Source organism: Lycorma delicatula, chromosome 1, assembly GCF_047948215.1.
Source record: "Lycorma delicatula isolate Av1 chromosome 1, ASM4794821v1, whole genome shotgun sequence".
In the NCBI taxonomy this organism is placed as follows: Eukaryota; Metazoa; Arthropoda; class Insecta; order Hemiptera; family Fulgoridae; genus Lycorma; species Lycorma delicatula.
In genome coordinates this window covers 57,794,108-57,811,385 of record NC_134455.1, presented here as the reverse complement: position 1 = coordinate 57,811,385, position 17,278 = coordinate 57,794,108, and the positions used below count along the sequence as shown (strand labels likewise).

Below are 17,278 nucleotides of genomic sequence, written 5' to 3'. Positions count from 1 at the left end.
GTGGATACCGGTGTTCTTTGGTGGTTGGGTTTCAATTAACCACACATCTCAGGAATGGTCGAACTGAGAATGTACAAGACTAACACTTCATTTATACTCATACATATCATCCTCATTCATCCTCTGAAGAATTATCTAAACGGTTGTTACCGGAGGCTAAACAGGAAAAAGAAAGAAAGGGATTCTCTGTGGAGGCAATCATACAATTTCTTGAAGTTACAAATGTTATCACCACAACCTGCTTCTTTTTCTGCTGTAATCCATTATTAGCTTGAAACTCATGATCTAGTCTGGACAGCTTCTCCAGGGTTTGAAATCTCCCTGTATTCTCCTAGTTCTTTCTAGTTGTAAACCGATCCTATTGAGGATGATTCTTAGAAGAATTTTTTATGTTGTGTAACGTTTGGGTCTGTTTTGCCCCCTTTTTTGTGTAGTAGGTGTAGAAGGGCTGCTGGCCACAGTTCTGTTAGTTCTTCTTTCATCCAGATGTTGACAAACTGTTGATGAAGGGTGATTTTTGCTGGTCATCCTGCATAATTCCAGATCTCTACAAAGGTCTGATCTTATCCCGCCACTTTGTAATTCTTCATCACCCAGTGCTTGGTAGACGTCTTTTATTATGGCAAGGTTAATGTTTTCTGATGGAATTATTGGGGTGCTGGTGTTGAGGTTAAGAGTTTTATTGGTTCTTCACAATTTAGGAGTTTCTTGAAATATTTGGCTAGGATTTCTGCATTGTCTTTATTGTGCACTAAATTATGGTTTTCATCTTTCATTACTAGGGTTGGGGTTGTATTTTTGAAGTTGTCTTTTGAAGGTTTTGTGGTAGTTCCTTGACTGTGTTTTAAGGAATTCTACTGATTTCAGTGTATCTTTATGTTGTAGTCTTTATTTTCCTTTGGGTTGTTTCTTTTCTTTGTTTTATTAGATTTTGGAAGATGTTTCTGATTTCTAGAATTGGTGTAATAACCATACTTGATGATGTCTCTTCTCCACTGTTACATCATATTCACTGCTCCACCATTAATGCTTTTTGCGTAGTTTTATTGGGGCAAATTCTTCTGTGATTTGTTTAAGGCTGCTGAATAAGTCTTCAAGTTTATCCATGACTGTTACTTTTGCAATTGGTTTTTGACAATTTTCATTCTTGATTAGTTGGGTAAGATCTATTTTGCTTTTAGTTTTAGGGGCTTGGTTATGTAGCTTCCTTTGGGAAGTGAATTTAAGTTTAATTCTGACTAAGTCATGATCTGAGCTGGTGTCTACTCCTCAGAGGACTTTTACATTGTAGATCTGTTATGGTGGTTTATATCCATGAACAAATGATCTAGATGCCATTCTCCTTCAGTGTAGTCAGAGTATTTCCAGGTTTTGAGTTTTTGAGGTTTCTTCTTGAAATAGATCAGGTTGTGGTTTCTGCAGAGATTGTTTAATCTCTGTTTATTTCCATTTGTTCTCTTTTGGGCGGGCCATTTTCCAATGATGTGAAGGTAATTTCCTTCTCTGCCTAGTTGAGCAATTAAGTCTCTGATTAGTTGTTTGACTTTTGAGGTTGTTATTTATGGTCTAGTCGAATAGGTCCCAGAACCTTTCTGTTTCTTTACTGTCTTTTGTAGAATTCTCTTTATTATTAGTAGTGGATGGATGTTTATTATGGTGTAGATTTTATTAGATGATTTTAGGGTGAGTGTTGAGATTCTTGGGAATTGTGACTCGAATTCTTGTAAGGATTTTATTTATTTTGAGGCTGATCAAAACGCCTGTTCCAAACTGTGAGACACTTTTCATCACTCTCTTCCTAGGTATACTTTTGTAGGTCTATAATCTTTGAAATTCCATGGCATCCTGGTCAGTGTTTCTTATTTCCTGCAGTCCCATGTTGAGAATTTTTTGTGTTGGTCCATTAAATCGGTTATTCATTTTAGCTTAGCAGTCTGCATGAATGAGTTTATACCGTGAGAAAATATAGGTGATCTGCTTCAGTTTGATTTTGGATTTTGTATTGTTCTTGTTTGTATGTGCAGTGTTAGGGCATTTCAATGTTTCCAATCGCATGTTATCTTCTAAGTGGCAGCCCACAGTATCCAAGTGCTGATTTCTCTGAACTCTGGTGTTACTTGATTCAGCCAGTGGAGAGTATGCCTTAAGACCTTTCATGATTGGACAAATTTCTCCTATTTGTTCAGGGTACATCCAGATATGTTTTATAAATGTAAAAAAGAATTATATAAGTTATTAAATGGATATATGTAACACTCAAAAATAATACAAACAACAGTAACACAGATGTGAAGATACTAAATAAATTTTACTAAAGAATAAGAAAAAACAATTCGGCAGGCATTAATTTTTAAGCACATATTACTTGTAGTCATTAAATGAAGATGAAGAAAATTCACTAATTTTTTTAAGATGGAATAATTTTAAAACTCACTAACAGAGCAGTACTAAGTCAACAAAAAGATTGTTTTGATTTTATAAAAATACTTATTACACCTTGCCAAAGGAAGCATAACAAAGCAATAAAACCCTTTCTTGCATACTTAAGTATTGTGTTACATTAAATGAAAACAGTTCTGTTGTCCAACACATAAATATTGTTATCATTTAGGAATAAGTGACTTTTTTATTACTAAATGAAGCACATTTATAAATAAGTACATAGGTGAGAATTTTTAATTTATTAAATATAGTTCTCTAAGATTCATATTCAAATTGACATATTGAAAAAGTCGAAAATGATGAAATTATAAATATATAGCAATGATGCTATTAATAATAATGATACATTTAGTGTTTGTTTTTTTTAAGATACTCAAAGCAAAACAGTACGTTAATTTAAATAACGTTACGGGTAAAAACACTAAGAAACTGATTCACTCATTCAATTACCAACCCTTGTATATATATAGATACTACTAAAAAATCATGGCTAAAGTGCTTTGGAACAAAGCGACTGCAACTCTTCACATAATATAAGTGCCTGAATAGAACCACGTGGAGAATTGACAGAGAGAGATATAAGTTACTTATAAAATAAAATTTCCACAAATGTATTGTAAAAATAGATGGAACTAATCTAATTTAAAGAACTAAAAGAGGAGTTATCTCACTAATAAAAGACATTAGTTATTCCCTATCATTATTCTTACAAGTTTGTTATCTTAGCACCTCACAATAATTTTTTTCTAAACAGGTAATAAATAATAGCACTTTCCCAAACAGGGTTAAATTTTTATAAATACAGTTATACCTACAAAATGTATTGCCAAAGTTTAGCGGTCTAAAAGTTCATTTGTACCTAAGGTGCAGAATTAACGCTTTTCAGAGCTATTGAGCAGTTATCAGAACTTCCAAATATTTTGCATTATTTATTCTCTTCCTTCAATTGAAGAAAAGCCGATTTCAATGACACCTACATTACTTTCAATTTGTATATGAATAATTTATTTATTTTTATGTTCTAGGTTGAATATTAATTTTTTTTTATTTTGTGACTTCCCCATTGTAACTTCTTTCTGGGTGATGATTTTTTTTACATCTATCTTTGTTTGTTTCCCCTCTTTTGGTCAAGTCTCTTCATAACTCCTGAATATTTCTTTTCAGAATTGTTTATGATAATTTACAAAGTTTTTTGTCAGAAATGATTACAAAATAAATTACTATATGAAGTCTGTTCAGAAAATAACTGAAAATTTTTAATTATGTGCCAATGGAGATTGGCAACTTCTCCAATGTGATTGGCATCCAATGGAGAAGGCGTTTGTCGGAAATTTCTTGAACAAGCCGATGACGATGAAACATTCATGCGAAGAATCATAATGGGAGATGAAAGGTGGGTTTACAGCTACGACATTGAGACAAAATTTCAATAATCACAATGGATTGGCAAAGGATCTCCACACCTGAAATACCATTTCACAAAAGAAATGCAAGAAGTCAAGAGAATATTGCTGCAGTAAGTGCAAGTGTTTGTAATATTAAAAATTTATTGATTTCAAATCGTTCAAAGAGTTGGGCCTTTCTTCAACAATATGGAAAACTTTGTATCAAGATCTTGGTCTATACCCTTATAAGATCCAACTAACTCAAGAATTAAAGCCATGGGATCACTTTTTGCATAGACGATTTGCTGAATGGACTCTAGAACCTTGAAGTGGACCCAAATTTTCATCAAAAGAATCATTTTTTTAGATGAGACCCAATTTTGGCTTGATAGCTCTGTAAACAAGCAAAACTGCCATACTTGGGATGATTCCAATCCACAAATGATCAACAACATGATAATTACATCTGAAAAAACATACACTGTTTGGTGTGGATTATGGACTAGTGACATCATTGGACCATTTTTTTTTTTTGAAAATGAGCAAAGAGATGCTGTTACAGTAAATGGTGAACACTATCAAGCTATGATTAATGATTATTTGTTCGTAAATTTCAGAAATTTTGATTTGAATGAGATGAAAATCAGAAATTTTGAATGAGATGTGGTTTCAAAAGGGTGGTGGCAGGCACATGTGCCATACAGCTGCTGAGACAATTCAGTTATTCCATCAAAAGTTTGATGATTTGATAATTTCACAAATTGGTAACATCAATTGACCACCATGTGATTTAACTCCCTTGGACATTTTCTCTGGGATTATGATAAGTCACAAGTCTATAGCAACAAATTACTAACGATTGATGACTTGAAAGCAAATATTTGATGCATTATTGTTTGTTATAAGTGGAATTCAAGATGATTTGTTCAAAAGTCACGCAAAATTTTGTTAATAGACTGGCTATGTCTAGCAAAGCTATGGAGGCCATATGAATGATATTATTTTTCAAACATTATGTAATGTTATAAGCTTCAAAATAAAGAAAATTTTGGTTGATATTATACAAACTTTTTGTTTCATTACAATTTTACTTTTTGTGCTGAAAATAAAAGACCCTTTTCACATATTTATGACTTCCTTTAAGTTAATAAAAGTCACAAGTAACATTATATCTACAATAATTACGGTATTTAAAAAAGAATTAAAAATAAAATTTTTTTAACAACATGAGTATACTAAAGAATTCAGGAAAAACACACATATTTATAAATATAAAAAACCACAAGTGTGAAATATGTCTTCATAACAGTGTTGGACAAAATTATTCTAGACTATGATGAATCATACATATCATCAAATTATAGTACTGCTCAAAAAGTGACTAAGAACAACAACAATTACTTAATAAGTTATGCTCATTGTACCATTACATGTAAATAAATATAGCTGATATTTAACAAAGTTAATAAGTTTAATACAGCTTGAATTAATCACTTTAATCAGAACAGAAATTTAAACAATTTATTTAAAAAATGATTAATTTTAATTCCTAGAAAGATCTAAGTCTGATTTAGGATTACCTGACTAAAGTTTCTCTTAGTCTTGTATTCTGTTGTTCTAATTGTTTCATCTGATATGAAGAGACACAAGCTTCGCCAGATCCTTTGTCAGACAGTTCTTCTTTAAGTAGTTCTAAATCTAAAGTCAGCTCCTCAATTTTTTCTTTTGCACTTTCCAGTTCAAGCTGCAATGTGTCCACCTATTCCAAAGAAAAGTATTAACCATTAATATTAGTTCACTGTTTCGATATCATTTCTTTATTAACCCATTTGTTTTTTGACGAGCTAACCTCGCAGATGATGTTGCAGGCCTAAAGTTACTTTGACTATCTCACCTCGAGAAACCTTTACAGGGCGTAACTTTGAGGCACCCTTCTTGCTGAGCATTCTTTATAGTCTAACATTGATTTACAGTAGTTTATTTTATCCCATAAGATTTCAGCACATGTTAAAGCAGTTTACAAGGAAAAACATGGTAATAATATTGACCGAAAATCCCTATAGTTCTGTGTTTTTGAACATTCTTTTCTCTTATATTTTAAGTTTTTTTGCATATATTTGTTACATAGAAATCAATGTTATTTTCTAGCTTTTTGAATGTTTGATACTGATTATTTTTTATAAAATATAAAAGATAAAAGGGTGTACATACTAAGTTTTTTCATTTTAATAATTTTTTGTTAATGATTTTTTTTTCATTTTATTTGTTATTACTATATCTAAACATGGTTGACATTGTTTATTTTTATTGAAAAATTGGATAAAAATAGTAAGTTTAGTAATTGTGTGAATGTAAAATAGCATAAAATATTTTTAAGTAATAGGTTTAGTAATATATAGAATACAAAATAATTTAAGAAGAATTTTTTTGTTATTTTTCCCTACTTTGTAAAACATTAACAAATCATTTTCTAAAATAAAAAATAGACATTCCGGGTTAATTTCATTCTAATTATATAGGTAACTCGAATGGGTTAATATTATTTCACAATTTCAGAAATATGCTATGCCTACTAACCAACTTACAACAAAAAATACCTGAGCATCAAAAATATTTTCCACACTCTTAAGTATAGAGTTATTAAAAAAGAAATTATCTTCACATTCAATCAGGATTAATGAGCATTACATACTTAAATAACAATTCAGAAGTCTACAATTAACATATCCTATGTCTGTATTATGTTTCTTGTTTAAAAGCATTAATTTCTGCCTGTTATGTATCAAAGATGGCATAGCCAACTTTGAAAAAAAAAAGCACATATTCCATACCAGGCTTATTAGAGAAAATGAGGAGTGAGGTGGCTTCTTACTGCCTTCCTTACTGAACCTAATACACTGTACACAGTCTTCTGAGCGCATCATAAAGTAGGTACTTCTTCTCACTAAGTAAAGTTTAGAGTGAAGTGGTTTCATGCTGCAGTCAACAAGTCAAATATGCTACTGCAAACAAATATGCCCAGTCCGGTCAAGACATAAGGGTCAGTCGGTTTTAAATATACATTTCTACTCTGTTCATTTAATATTCTGGCTAATATGAACTGGTGTAAATCTAAATCTATAGGATTGGTATGACAAAAATAAAATGAAATTAAGCTTCATTTCTGAAATTTCTTTTAAACTCATCCCACAGACAATTCACAGTTCCATAATCATATATTAAACTGAAATAAAATAATTTTATTTACAATAATAATAATTATTATTATTTCAGTAAAATTGACAAATGTTACCATATAGAGAGAATAAAGAATATTGCAAAGCTACAAGCAAGAGAATTATTAGCAATTTCAAAAAATAAATAAAGGTCATGTATTAGGTGTAAAAATGTTTTATAAAACTTTGTTCACAAATTTACTGTGAAATTAAAAAAAAATTTATTATTATTATTATTATTACTTAACATTTGTATTAATAGAAAAAAAAATGGATGCACTACGATCTCCAAAACTGACTGTTCTTTTTTGAAATTAACAGATGTTAATTTTTTTTGGGTTTACATCAAAATATTGGTGATTCAAATTGTTCCTTTTGTTTTAGTTTATTTAATACATATATAAAACTTTTAATGTAGAGTAAAATCCAATTTTTGTAATCCTATATTTTCAAAATCTGTAGTTTATAATACTACTGTGAATATAAATTTTTTTTATTAATGTAATAGTTTTTTTTTAGATAAAAATTAATTGAATAGTTAGTAATTTTTTTTTGTTCGCAAATGCAAACAAAAAAAAAATTAACATCTGTTAATTTCAAAAAAGAACAGTCAGTTTTGGAGATCGTAGTGCATCCATTTTTTTTCTATTAATAAAAATGTTAAGTAATAATAATAATAATAATAAATTTTTTTTTAATTTCACAGTAAATTTGTAAACAAAGTTTTATAAAACATTTTTAAACCCAAAAAAAGTAAATAGATTAGATATATGTATCTTTAATTAATAAGGCATCAGCTGATAAAAACTCCACAAATATTTTGAAAGACAACTAATCTGAAAATAAACAATATAACTTACTTTCTCCTCTGCCATTTCTTTATCTAATGTAGCCATCTCTAATGTATCTGTTAAATCAGAAAGTTCCTCTCTAGACTCAATCAATTCCTGTTTTTCTCGCTTAACTTTCTCTAATTCTTTTTTCAAAGATGCTTGTGTTTCCATAATTTTTACTTTAAATTCATTAGCTTGATCTAACTGAATACGAAGTGAATCAACCTCATGAACTTTTTCTTTATGCTTAACTACAAAAAAAAAGGAAAGATGATTAAGTTTTACAGCCCATATTAATATTTTTGTTTTAATTTTGTTACTATTCAAGTATTTTAAGAAATTCAACTTATAAAAAAGCTTCAATACTACTGAAAGGTAGAAATAACTTTAACTTCATATAATAAACAATAAAGGTACAGTAATACCTAATTAGTCACACAATAGAGTATAATAATAAAAATATAAAATTTTATCAAACTTTATAATAAATAACCAATTGTCCCAATGAAATGAAAAACACTTGAATTTGACATTTAACAAGTGTGTTCTGCACATCTTGTACTGCGTCATCCAAAAGACAATAATCAGCTTTAAACATTTAATGTGGAAGTAAAAGTTACCAATAATAATGATAGAAAACTAGTTAATTTAAAAAAATGAAAATTACATTATTTACAATCTATTAATTATCACAGCCAACATGGTAGACACTTGTCTTTCAAAAAATGGCTAAGTGTAAGATTGTTAACAAATATACAACTTAAACATGAACTGGAAGCAGACTAACAAATACTGCTACAGTTATTAGTATAACCTAGAATGTAATTCTGCTCCATCAACTCCTCAGTACATACGAACGATTAGAAGTTGCTAGACCATGCTAGCATATTATACGTTACAAGTGCTTTCCACACAAGTAATGATGATAACTTTTAAAGCATATTAGGAATGTTTCATCACCTGTAATCATCTTCTTTAAAAATCTTCACCTTTACAAAATGACAGGAGTTCCTGAAAAATCCAAACTCTTTCAGGTTTGATGTCATCAGAAAGATCAGTTCTTCAGCTCAAGCTATATGCTAATCACTTCCAATTGCAAGCCTTCCATTTTGTGGTTACTCAAATCTACTTATCCCCTTCTCCATCCTTGAATTGTCTTACTAGCGTAATACTACACACACATCAACACACTGGTCCCGTAAACCATTAGCATTAATCTGTGAATTTCATTTGGAGGAACTTCATCCATGGTTAAAAATTCATTAACCTCAACCAGTTAAAGCTGAACATCTAAACAATCTGCATTTTAAAGTGTACTGAGCAGAAACTTAAAGCACCTGCGTGTCAAATGATACATATAATGGAAGTATGTCCCTTCCAGTGTAATTACACACAACCAGTTTTATCTAAATATGACTAATGTTCTAAAAATATTACATATTACACTGGAAATACAACTTTTCTGCTCACCCTCATATTTAATGTTTACTGATCCCCCCAATAATACATAGTTTCAAACGTAAAGGCAACTAGAAAAAACTGCTTTTAATTATCTCTGCATCTAATCATATACTGAAAATTGGCAATTTTAAATGTTTAAATCAATGATTGAAAATGTAAAATAAGAGATTTTTAAGTCAACATAAAAATTTGTAAATTCTGTTAATAGTTGAACAACTTAAACTATGGTCACCCTTCAAAAACTATTAAGTAATTCGTTAGTTTATATTTGAATTTAAAATTATAAATATAATATTTTCTAATTATTTTAATCTGTTTTTTACCATTATTGTAATTAGTCTCAAGTGTTTTGAAATTATTTGAAACATTTGTTACTTTGTGGTTGTTAGAAATTAAATTCAGTTACACTACATAATTTTAAATTTCCATTTCTATATACTCAAATGCGTTAAGAGAAATATTTGAATGGTTTGTTTTATTAATGTATATGTCCAATAACCAACAAATGTCGATATTCTATGGTGGTAAATGTCGACACATACCATATATGTCAGTGAAAGATCGAAATATTTGTTTATTCGCACCTTTGCAAGTATATGTCAAAAAACACAGGTAAGTTCTGATGGGGGTCGAAACAATAACTAGAATTTAATTTAAAAAATCATCCCTATACTAATCTTTCTAAAAAAAAAAAGGTTATGTTAAGTCAAACATTCTGGAGGTCCCAGGTTTGAATCCCGGTCAGGCATGGCATTTTCACACACGCCACAAATCATTCATCTCATCCTCAGAAGCAATAACTAACAGTGGTCCAAGAGGTTAAACAAAAAAAATAATAAATAAAAGAAAAGAAAGCCAAACATAAACTTCGCTCGCTAACCTCGTCTAATTAACGTTAAATATACAAATTATACATGTTATTCTGCAACATTGGAGGCAAATAATCAAATTCATCACATTTATAAAAAAATTTAATCAAATTTTCAGCATTTTATAAACTGAAAGGGCCAATCAGGATACACAGAATATGTTAACTGCATGGATGAACAATAATGATACAAATAAATGGTCAAATAGTTTTCCCGTTCACTTTTTTTTTTTTTATAAAAATATTTTTAGTGTTGGAGAATAACATATGTAACTTGTATATTTAACGCTAATTAGACAAGGTTAGCAAGCAAAACAAGCGTAGGTTATGTTTGACTTAAATTTAAACTTCTTTTTTTTACGAGAGTTTCTCGTAATCTATTTATCTTAGAGATGGTATTGGGTGATTTTTTTTTTAAATTTCTAGTTATCATTTCGACTCCCACCAGAGCTTATCTGTGTTTGTCAACACATAAAGGTGAAGGTCCAAATATATAATAATATAACCAAATATTTCTGTCTTTCACCGATGTATTTGGTATGTGTCGACATTCCCCAAAGAATAATGACATTCTCTAATTACACTATTTCATGGTAACACATATTCTACAAGATGGAATGCATATACACCACTAATGTGACAATTAATCATTGTATTTCATTTTGTATATAAAAGAGCATCAAAATAGTTCACTCATAAAAAGAAAAATACAAATATACATGATCTAAATAGAATTTATATTTCATGACAGTGTGACTCCACGAATGCAATTAATATAAATGACCTAAAACATTAAATGATACCCAACCACAAAACACCAAAAACTTAATAAAATAATACACGTAAAATGACAATTTCATTAAGTACAATTTAAAAAAGTACTTACTTTTTATTGTGTCAAGTTTTTCAGTAAGATCTTTCACTTGGGACTTAAGAGAATCCAGCTCCGTAGAATCAACAGCAACAAGAGGAGATTTAGTGTTAGTAGCAGCAGAAGCAGTAGTGTTTGGTGAAGCAGATGAAATTGAGATTGGTGTGGGAGAGGCATTTTGTGAATGAACATCCCACGCTGGCTGTTGAACATTGTGCTCAGAAGTTGCATGCAACCTATGGTGAGCAGCTCCTGGTGAAGACAAAACCTGTCCTGGAGTAAACTGAGGCTTCAAAGTCTCAACAAATCCTGTCTGAAATAGTAATAATTATATAAACCAGCACAAATACAAACACTCTATTAGAAAAGTACAATAAAAATATTAATTTAATTTACAATCAATAATTACAATTATTGATGGTCATTTTCTAAATACTAAATTATTGTAAAATGTTTTCATAAAGGACAGATATATTTAATGTTCCACAGAATTTTAATTTGCTTAAATAAAACATTTTTCATTTTTAATCCATACTACGTAATTATTATGTAAAATTATTATGCAATTATTATGTTAAAAAAATGTCTTTTTGTACTTTACACACTAATGCTATTAACATGAAAACACAAATGAAAAATGTCACAGCTATTAAGATATCATTTTCTGAATATTAAGTATATTTGTATAATATGCTTTAAAATGGTTTCTGCTAGAAAAAATAATCAATGATAATAAATACTAGCAATGACATTATACAATTGGCGTTTGTAAAAATAGTCATTAATTTTATTACAATATAATAGATATTATTACTATTCAATATTATTATTTACTAGAAAATTAATAATACCCAAAATTTCGCATTCCAAAATTAATCCATTACGTTTATTGTTAGCAAGTAATGAATTTTTCTTTCAAAAACAAGATAGAAATGGGAACCAAAGTAAAAGTTTCATTTCCAGGAATAATCTAATTTAAATTTTAAATAATTTCTGCATTTATTTTATACTTTCCAGTAAAAAAAATTACAAAATAAGGTAATGCCACTTTAATTCTAGACATAATGTCACTAATGCAGGTGCATTATATTACAAGTTAACATCATGAATAAATTAAAAATTATTTTATGAAGATCTATTTAACATAATATTAAATATACAGTTACAATGAAGGTAACCAGATTTATTTTTTTTATTTACATAAAAAAAAATACTTTGAGAAGTAAAGAATTCAAACTATATGGAAGTAAGCTGTACATATTAGTAAAAAAAAACATTAAGCAATATTTAGTCTTCAATTATAAATAGTCTACTGTTCACACAAATATGGTTATGTTTCAACTGACATATATTATGTAAGTGGGTTACGAATAAATCAGATTTTATCACTTTTTTTTCATTAGAAGTAGGAAACATCCTTGATCTCAAGACTTGTGTAAATGTTAGATAAGCAATATGTCCAATAATATCACAACATATATAAAATGTCATTTTATGGACAAAAATTCTAAGTAATTATTGTCATAGAATGTGAAATTGCAAAGCTACAACCAAAAAGCTGAGGGCTGAATTAGGTTAACGAAGTATTAGGCAACAGCAAAATAGAATTCAGAATATCACTAAAAAAAACCAATATTATTTCATTTGAAATATATTATTTTCTTTGCATGAGAGTAGATAAAGGAAATTCTGTGGAACGGTCCTATTTTATAAAAAACATATTTCAAAACTACATTTTAGAACTAATAATATTTAAATGCTTAACAGTTATTACAGATAAACAACGCAGCATTTCTGAAAATACAAACTAAATACATTATTAGGAAGTAATAAAATTATTAAAATTAAAACTCCCCAAAATAAATATTATTATTTGTGAAATGTGCAAATTGGGCAGGCAAGTCCCTATATTTGGTGGCATTACAGCAACCACTAAGCCCCAAAGACCAATACCTAAAATTAAATTTTCACATAATGTGCATAAGCAGAAACAGAAATTTAAATAAAATTAAGGCAGAGAAACTAGTAAAATACCATCAAGTATAAAAATATGCAGATTAAAGAGAAATATGCAAAGTAGAAATAGAAAACAGTATGGTTGTGGAAGATTTATCAGAAGCTTTTTCTAAAGTAAATACGTAAAGATAGATGGAAAAACTATGAATAATGAAGTTCCTTAATAAGTAACAAAAGGTGATAGAAGGAATTCTTTTAAGATAATGGAGGAAAACTCAGATATCAACTGAGGGTACTGCAAAAGGAAAGAAACTAAAAGATATAAATATCATAAAGTAAATTTGTGTTTTGTGAAATACAAATCTAAATTCATTAAATAAAATACATCTTCAATACTAGGCAACTACAAGTTAATTATTTACTAAAACCAAAATGTTTAACCAGATATAAATTCTACCACACCACTTAGCAGAAATAAACTTCAAATCTACAAGCTGATAATTAAAACTTGCTGTTCATTCAATGAATAACCAATCAAGTATCTGCTATGTTCAATAAAATAATGGGAAGACACAATTTTATTTTTCCATATACACAGAATAAGTTACAAAATTATGAACAGACTGAAGAAAACTGTCACAAAATTTACGATTTAAAAACATCAATTAAACTATTGGCAAGACATAAATTTAAATGTCTATTAGAGCAACAAACTGTACACAATAATTAAGTTAGAATAGAAAATAACAAAAAAATTATAATTAAAATAATAAGGTACATCACAAAAGACCCTATTCAATTATGATTAAACAAATAATACATTGTAATACATGAAATCACCGGGTAAATAAACAAAAACAAACATCATAAACAGATTATGATTAATCTATTACAAGTACTAAACAGCAATTCATCACTGACAGGTCAAAAAAAACTAAAGCATTAATATTTTATAAATCCATAAGAACAATTTTATAAAATGAATTTATAAAGCTAAAAGATAACAAATACTTGAAAAAAATATTGCCACTCTGAGTTTCAGACATATTTATCAATATGAAAGATGATATGGTTGATGTTTTTCAAAACAAAATAGAAACAAAAACAAAATAAAAAGAAAAAACTTATTGAATATATAGTTTGAAATAATTTGTTAATATCAGTAAAATAAATAACAATACGCTAAGTACAGAAAAATAATTTACTGACTGAAAAAGTTATAACCGTACAGACTTTTAAATCTGCTTTAAAGCTATCCCCAATACTATCTTTCAATATTTATGTTATCTGTAATCCTTGAAATATCTTTTAGATGGAAAAAAATTAATATCTCACATAAAATTTATTTTATGAAAAAAAATCTTTTAAAAGCAAAATAAGTAATGTATTCTTAATTTTTTATAATGACTGACTATACCCAAGATAAATCTTTACAAGTTAATCAATAATGCCATATAATTACCCACATGTAGCCAGAATAATACCAATTTTCAAAAATAAAACAATTTAAAAATGATAAATGCAACATACATCAAATGGAACAAGTTTTTAATAGTTAAACACCATTCAGAAATGTTACATAATGCTATCAGAAAGTGCTCTCAAAGTATGTGAAAACTGCACAATGAAAGAGCAGTTTTTTGCACTGAAATTACAATATATCAATTAAAAGTAAAACTCTTCAGATGCTACACCTTTCAACTGCATAAAAAATAAGTTACCAATAGAAATTTAAAATAAAACTAAATAATATCAAATTATAATTAATAAAAGATTGCTCAGCATTCAACAAACACTACACAAATATATAGTGCTTCTAATAAGAAAAAAACAGTTCATTATATCTTAAGCATAAGACATAATACTTCAAAAAAGCACTCACTTTTCTTTTGAATCTAAATGATAAATACTTTACAAAAAATCTAGTCATTTACTGGTTAATGCAAAACTACTTTAAGCATTCTACAGAAGTAATACTTATTTTAAAAATACTAATAATAGTAGCATGCAAACTTACTCAATAGTTATGGGTGTTTTCGTTTGTGAATTGTTAACAATGATAACACAATTCATGTACAAACCAATTTATTTCTAAACTTTTCTAAATTGTAAAAAAACTAAACAGTTATGAAGACTCAAAATTTAAATGCAAAACTATTAATTAAAAAAAAAAATATTCTCTAAAAAGTGAAACAATAAGACCCTTACAAAATAATGAAAAATGCAGTTGAGTTTTTTCAGAAATATTAAAATAACCAGTTCAGTATTAAAAAAAAGTAATCTTGCTTTAACACTTGATAAATGGTGAGTTCACAATAAATAACTGGAAAATCTGAAGAAAATTTCAATACAAAGATGCTGAACAGTCTAATTTAACAATTGTACCAAGTTTTTCAAACATTTATCCACCTCTTTCAAAACAGAGGTAGAATAACAGCATCATAATCATTCATTCTAGTGCTGTTTTAATCAATATCAACACTTTAACTGTTTTATATATTCAGCTTAAAAATTAACTTTTATATAAGCATCCCAACCCCGTAAGGGGAAGACACTCACCTTGTGATGTTACAAGTCGCCACACCACTCCCTCCATTCCAAGCCCTGAGGGACTTTACCAGAGGTCATCTTTAGTCCCTCTAACTGATTACATCTCACAGTCATCAGCCAGACCTCGGTCGGGATGCAACCAATATAAATGCCTCAGCAGACATTTGCATAAGTAAAATACAAATTAAATTTTGCCTTCACATAGACCTCAATCAAACGAACATCTTTACATCCAACCTAACATGATTTCCTCACTAACTGACCGAAACCGCTGAAGCGCAAACTCCACACTTAGTCCAGATTTGACAGCACCGTTCATGATTGTGAATGCCTCAGAAAACGAATGAAAAACAATACTGGCTGTCCATTAGCAAATGATCAGTAACCAATCTAACATTAATATACAAATATAGGACCTTCTCAAAAACCTTGCTAATTGCAGGCAAGAGCGTTAGTGGACGGTAAGAACTAACAGTAGGATCTTTGTCACTACCTTTGAACAACAAAATCAAGTCTCCACCCTTCCAACATGACAGAAAGTAGCCGGCAAAGATCAATGTATTATATATTAGAATATATAATACATTGACTACTGGAAGCATTCTGACGAGGAGCTCCACTGTGATACAATCATATCTGGGGACCTTGTGCCGTGCCATACTACAGATCACCTGATGCACCTCCGCCTCAGTGATCTCAGAAAATTGTAAGTCAGTCTCGAAAATCACGACTTTCTGCCTGACAAGCAGCCAACCAAAATAAATTTTGTATTTAATTACAAGATTTATACATTTACACTATTATCATCGCTGACTGTCACATAAAAACAAAGCAAATTGTGCATACACTCCACCTGTTTACAAATAAATAAAATATTAACTGGAGGATTGTAATACAACATTTAATCAAAATACCTTCACAGAATATCCATCAAAATTTTTTAAAGAAAATACCTACGAAAACCTACTTATACAATTGTATATCAGAGGCATATAAAGAAAATTTCATTTATGTAAAACACTGACATATTAAAATATCATAAGTTCCTTCCTTTCATCAAGTATGAGAAAATTTTAAAAAATGATACCATAAAAAAATAACCATGAAAATATGGAAAAATAGAAATTCACAGTATTTTGAGTTCAACAACATAAAATTTGTAGTTTCTTGTGCATTGTACATTCATAGACAACTACATGCACAATTCAACATTCAAAATTTCTGGTTCACTTTGTCATTATTGAAAGCCGTCTTCATTTCTCTTGCCTTCACAAATATCTCATCAGATAGAAATCTGTTCAAAAAGTATCAGACTTTAGAACAACAAAACTAATATCACATATTAGTTATAGCTCTTACTTCTTTCAAAAAATGATCCTTGTGACTAACATGCTTAGTCTAGTACCCTACCCACGATTCAATAAATTTCAGTTTTGTTTCTGAACAATATTCAGTTATATTAACATACTTGTCATGACGTCTCAGCTATTAATCATGGCCGTTTGAATGACAATTTCAATTTAGAAAATTATAAAAGATCACAAAAAGCTATATCTGAAAAATTGAGAGGTTTACCAAACCTGGAAAATCACATTTTTAGTTAAAATATCTAAAGTAAGGGTGAAGGATAGGTATCATTGCCAGAACAAGAGTTCCCAATTCCAAGATTTCTACAGGTCTTTTGCAACTAAGAGCAT

General features: G+C 29.0%; 1 protein-coding gene across 5 annotated transcripts in view; it reads right to left on the bottom strand.

Moving 5' to 3' along the window:
- Positions 1–17,278, bottom strand: part of DCTN1-p150 (dynactin subunit 1) — a 190,824-nt gene that overhangs the window by 85,772 nt on the left and 87,774 nt on the right. For all 5 annotated transcript variants that reach the window (XM_075355121.1, XM_075355120.1, XM_075355122.1 and 2 more), the window contains 3 exons: positions 11,091–11,388; positions 7,903–8,126; positions 5,408–5,586 (listed from right to left, as the gene is read on the bottom strand). In XM_075355121.1, the coding sequence (XP_075211236.1) occupies positions 5,408–5,586; positions 7,903–8,126; positions 11,091–11,388 (701 nt within the window). The remainder of the gene's footprint in view (positions 1–5,407; positions 5,587–7,902; positions 8,127–11,090; positions 11,389–17,278) is intronic.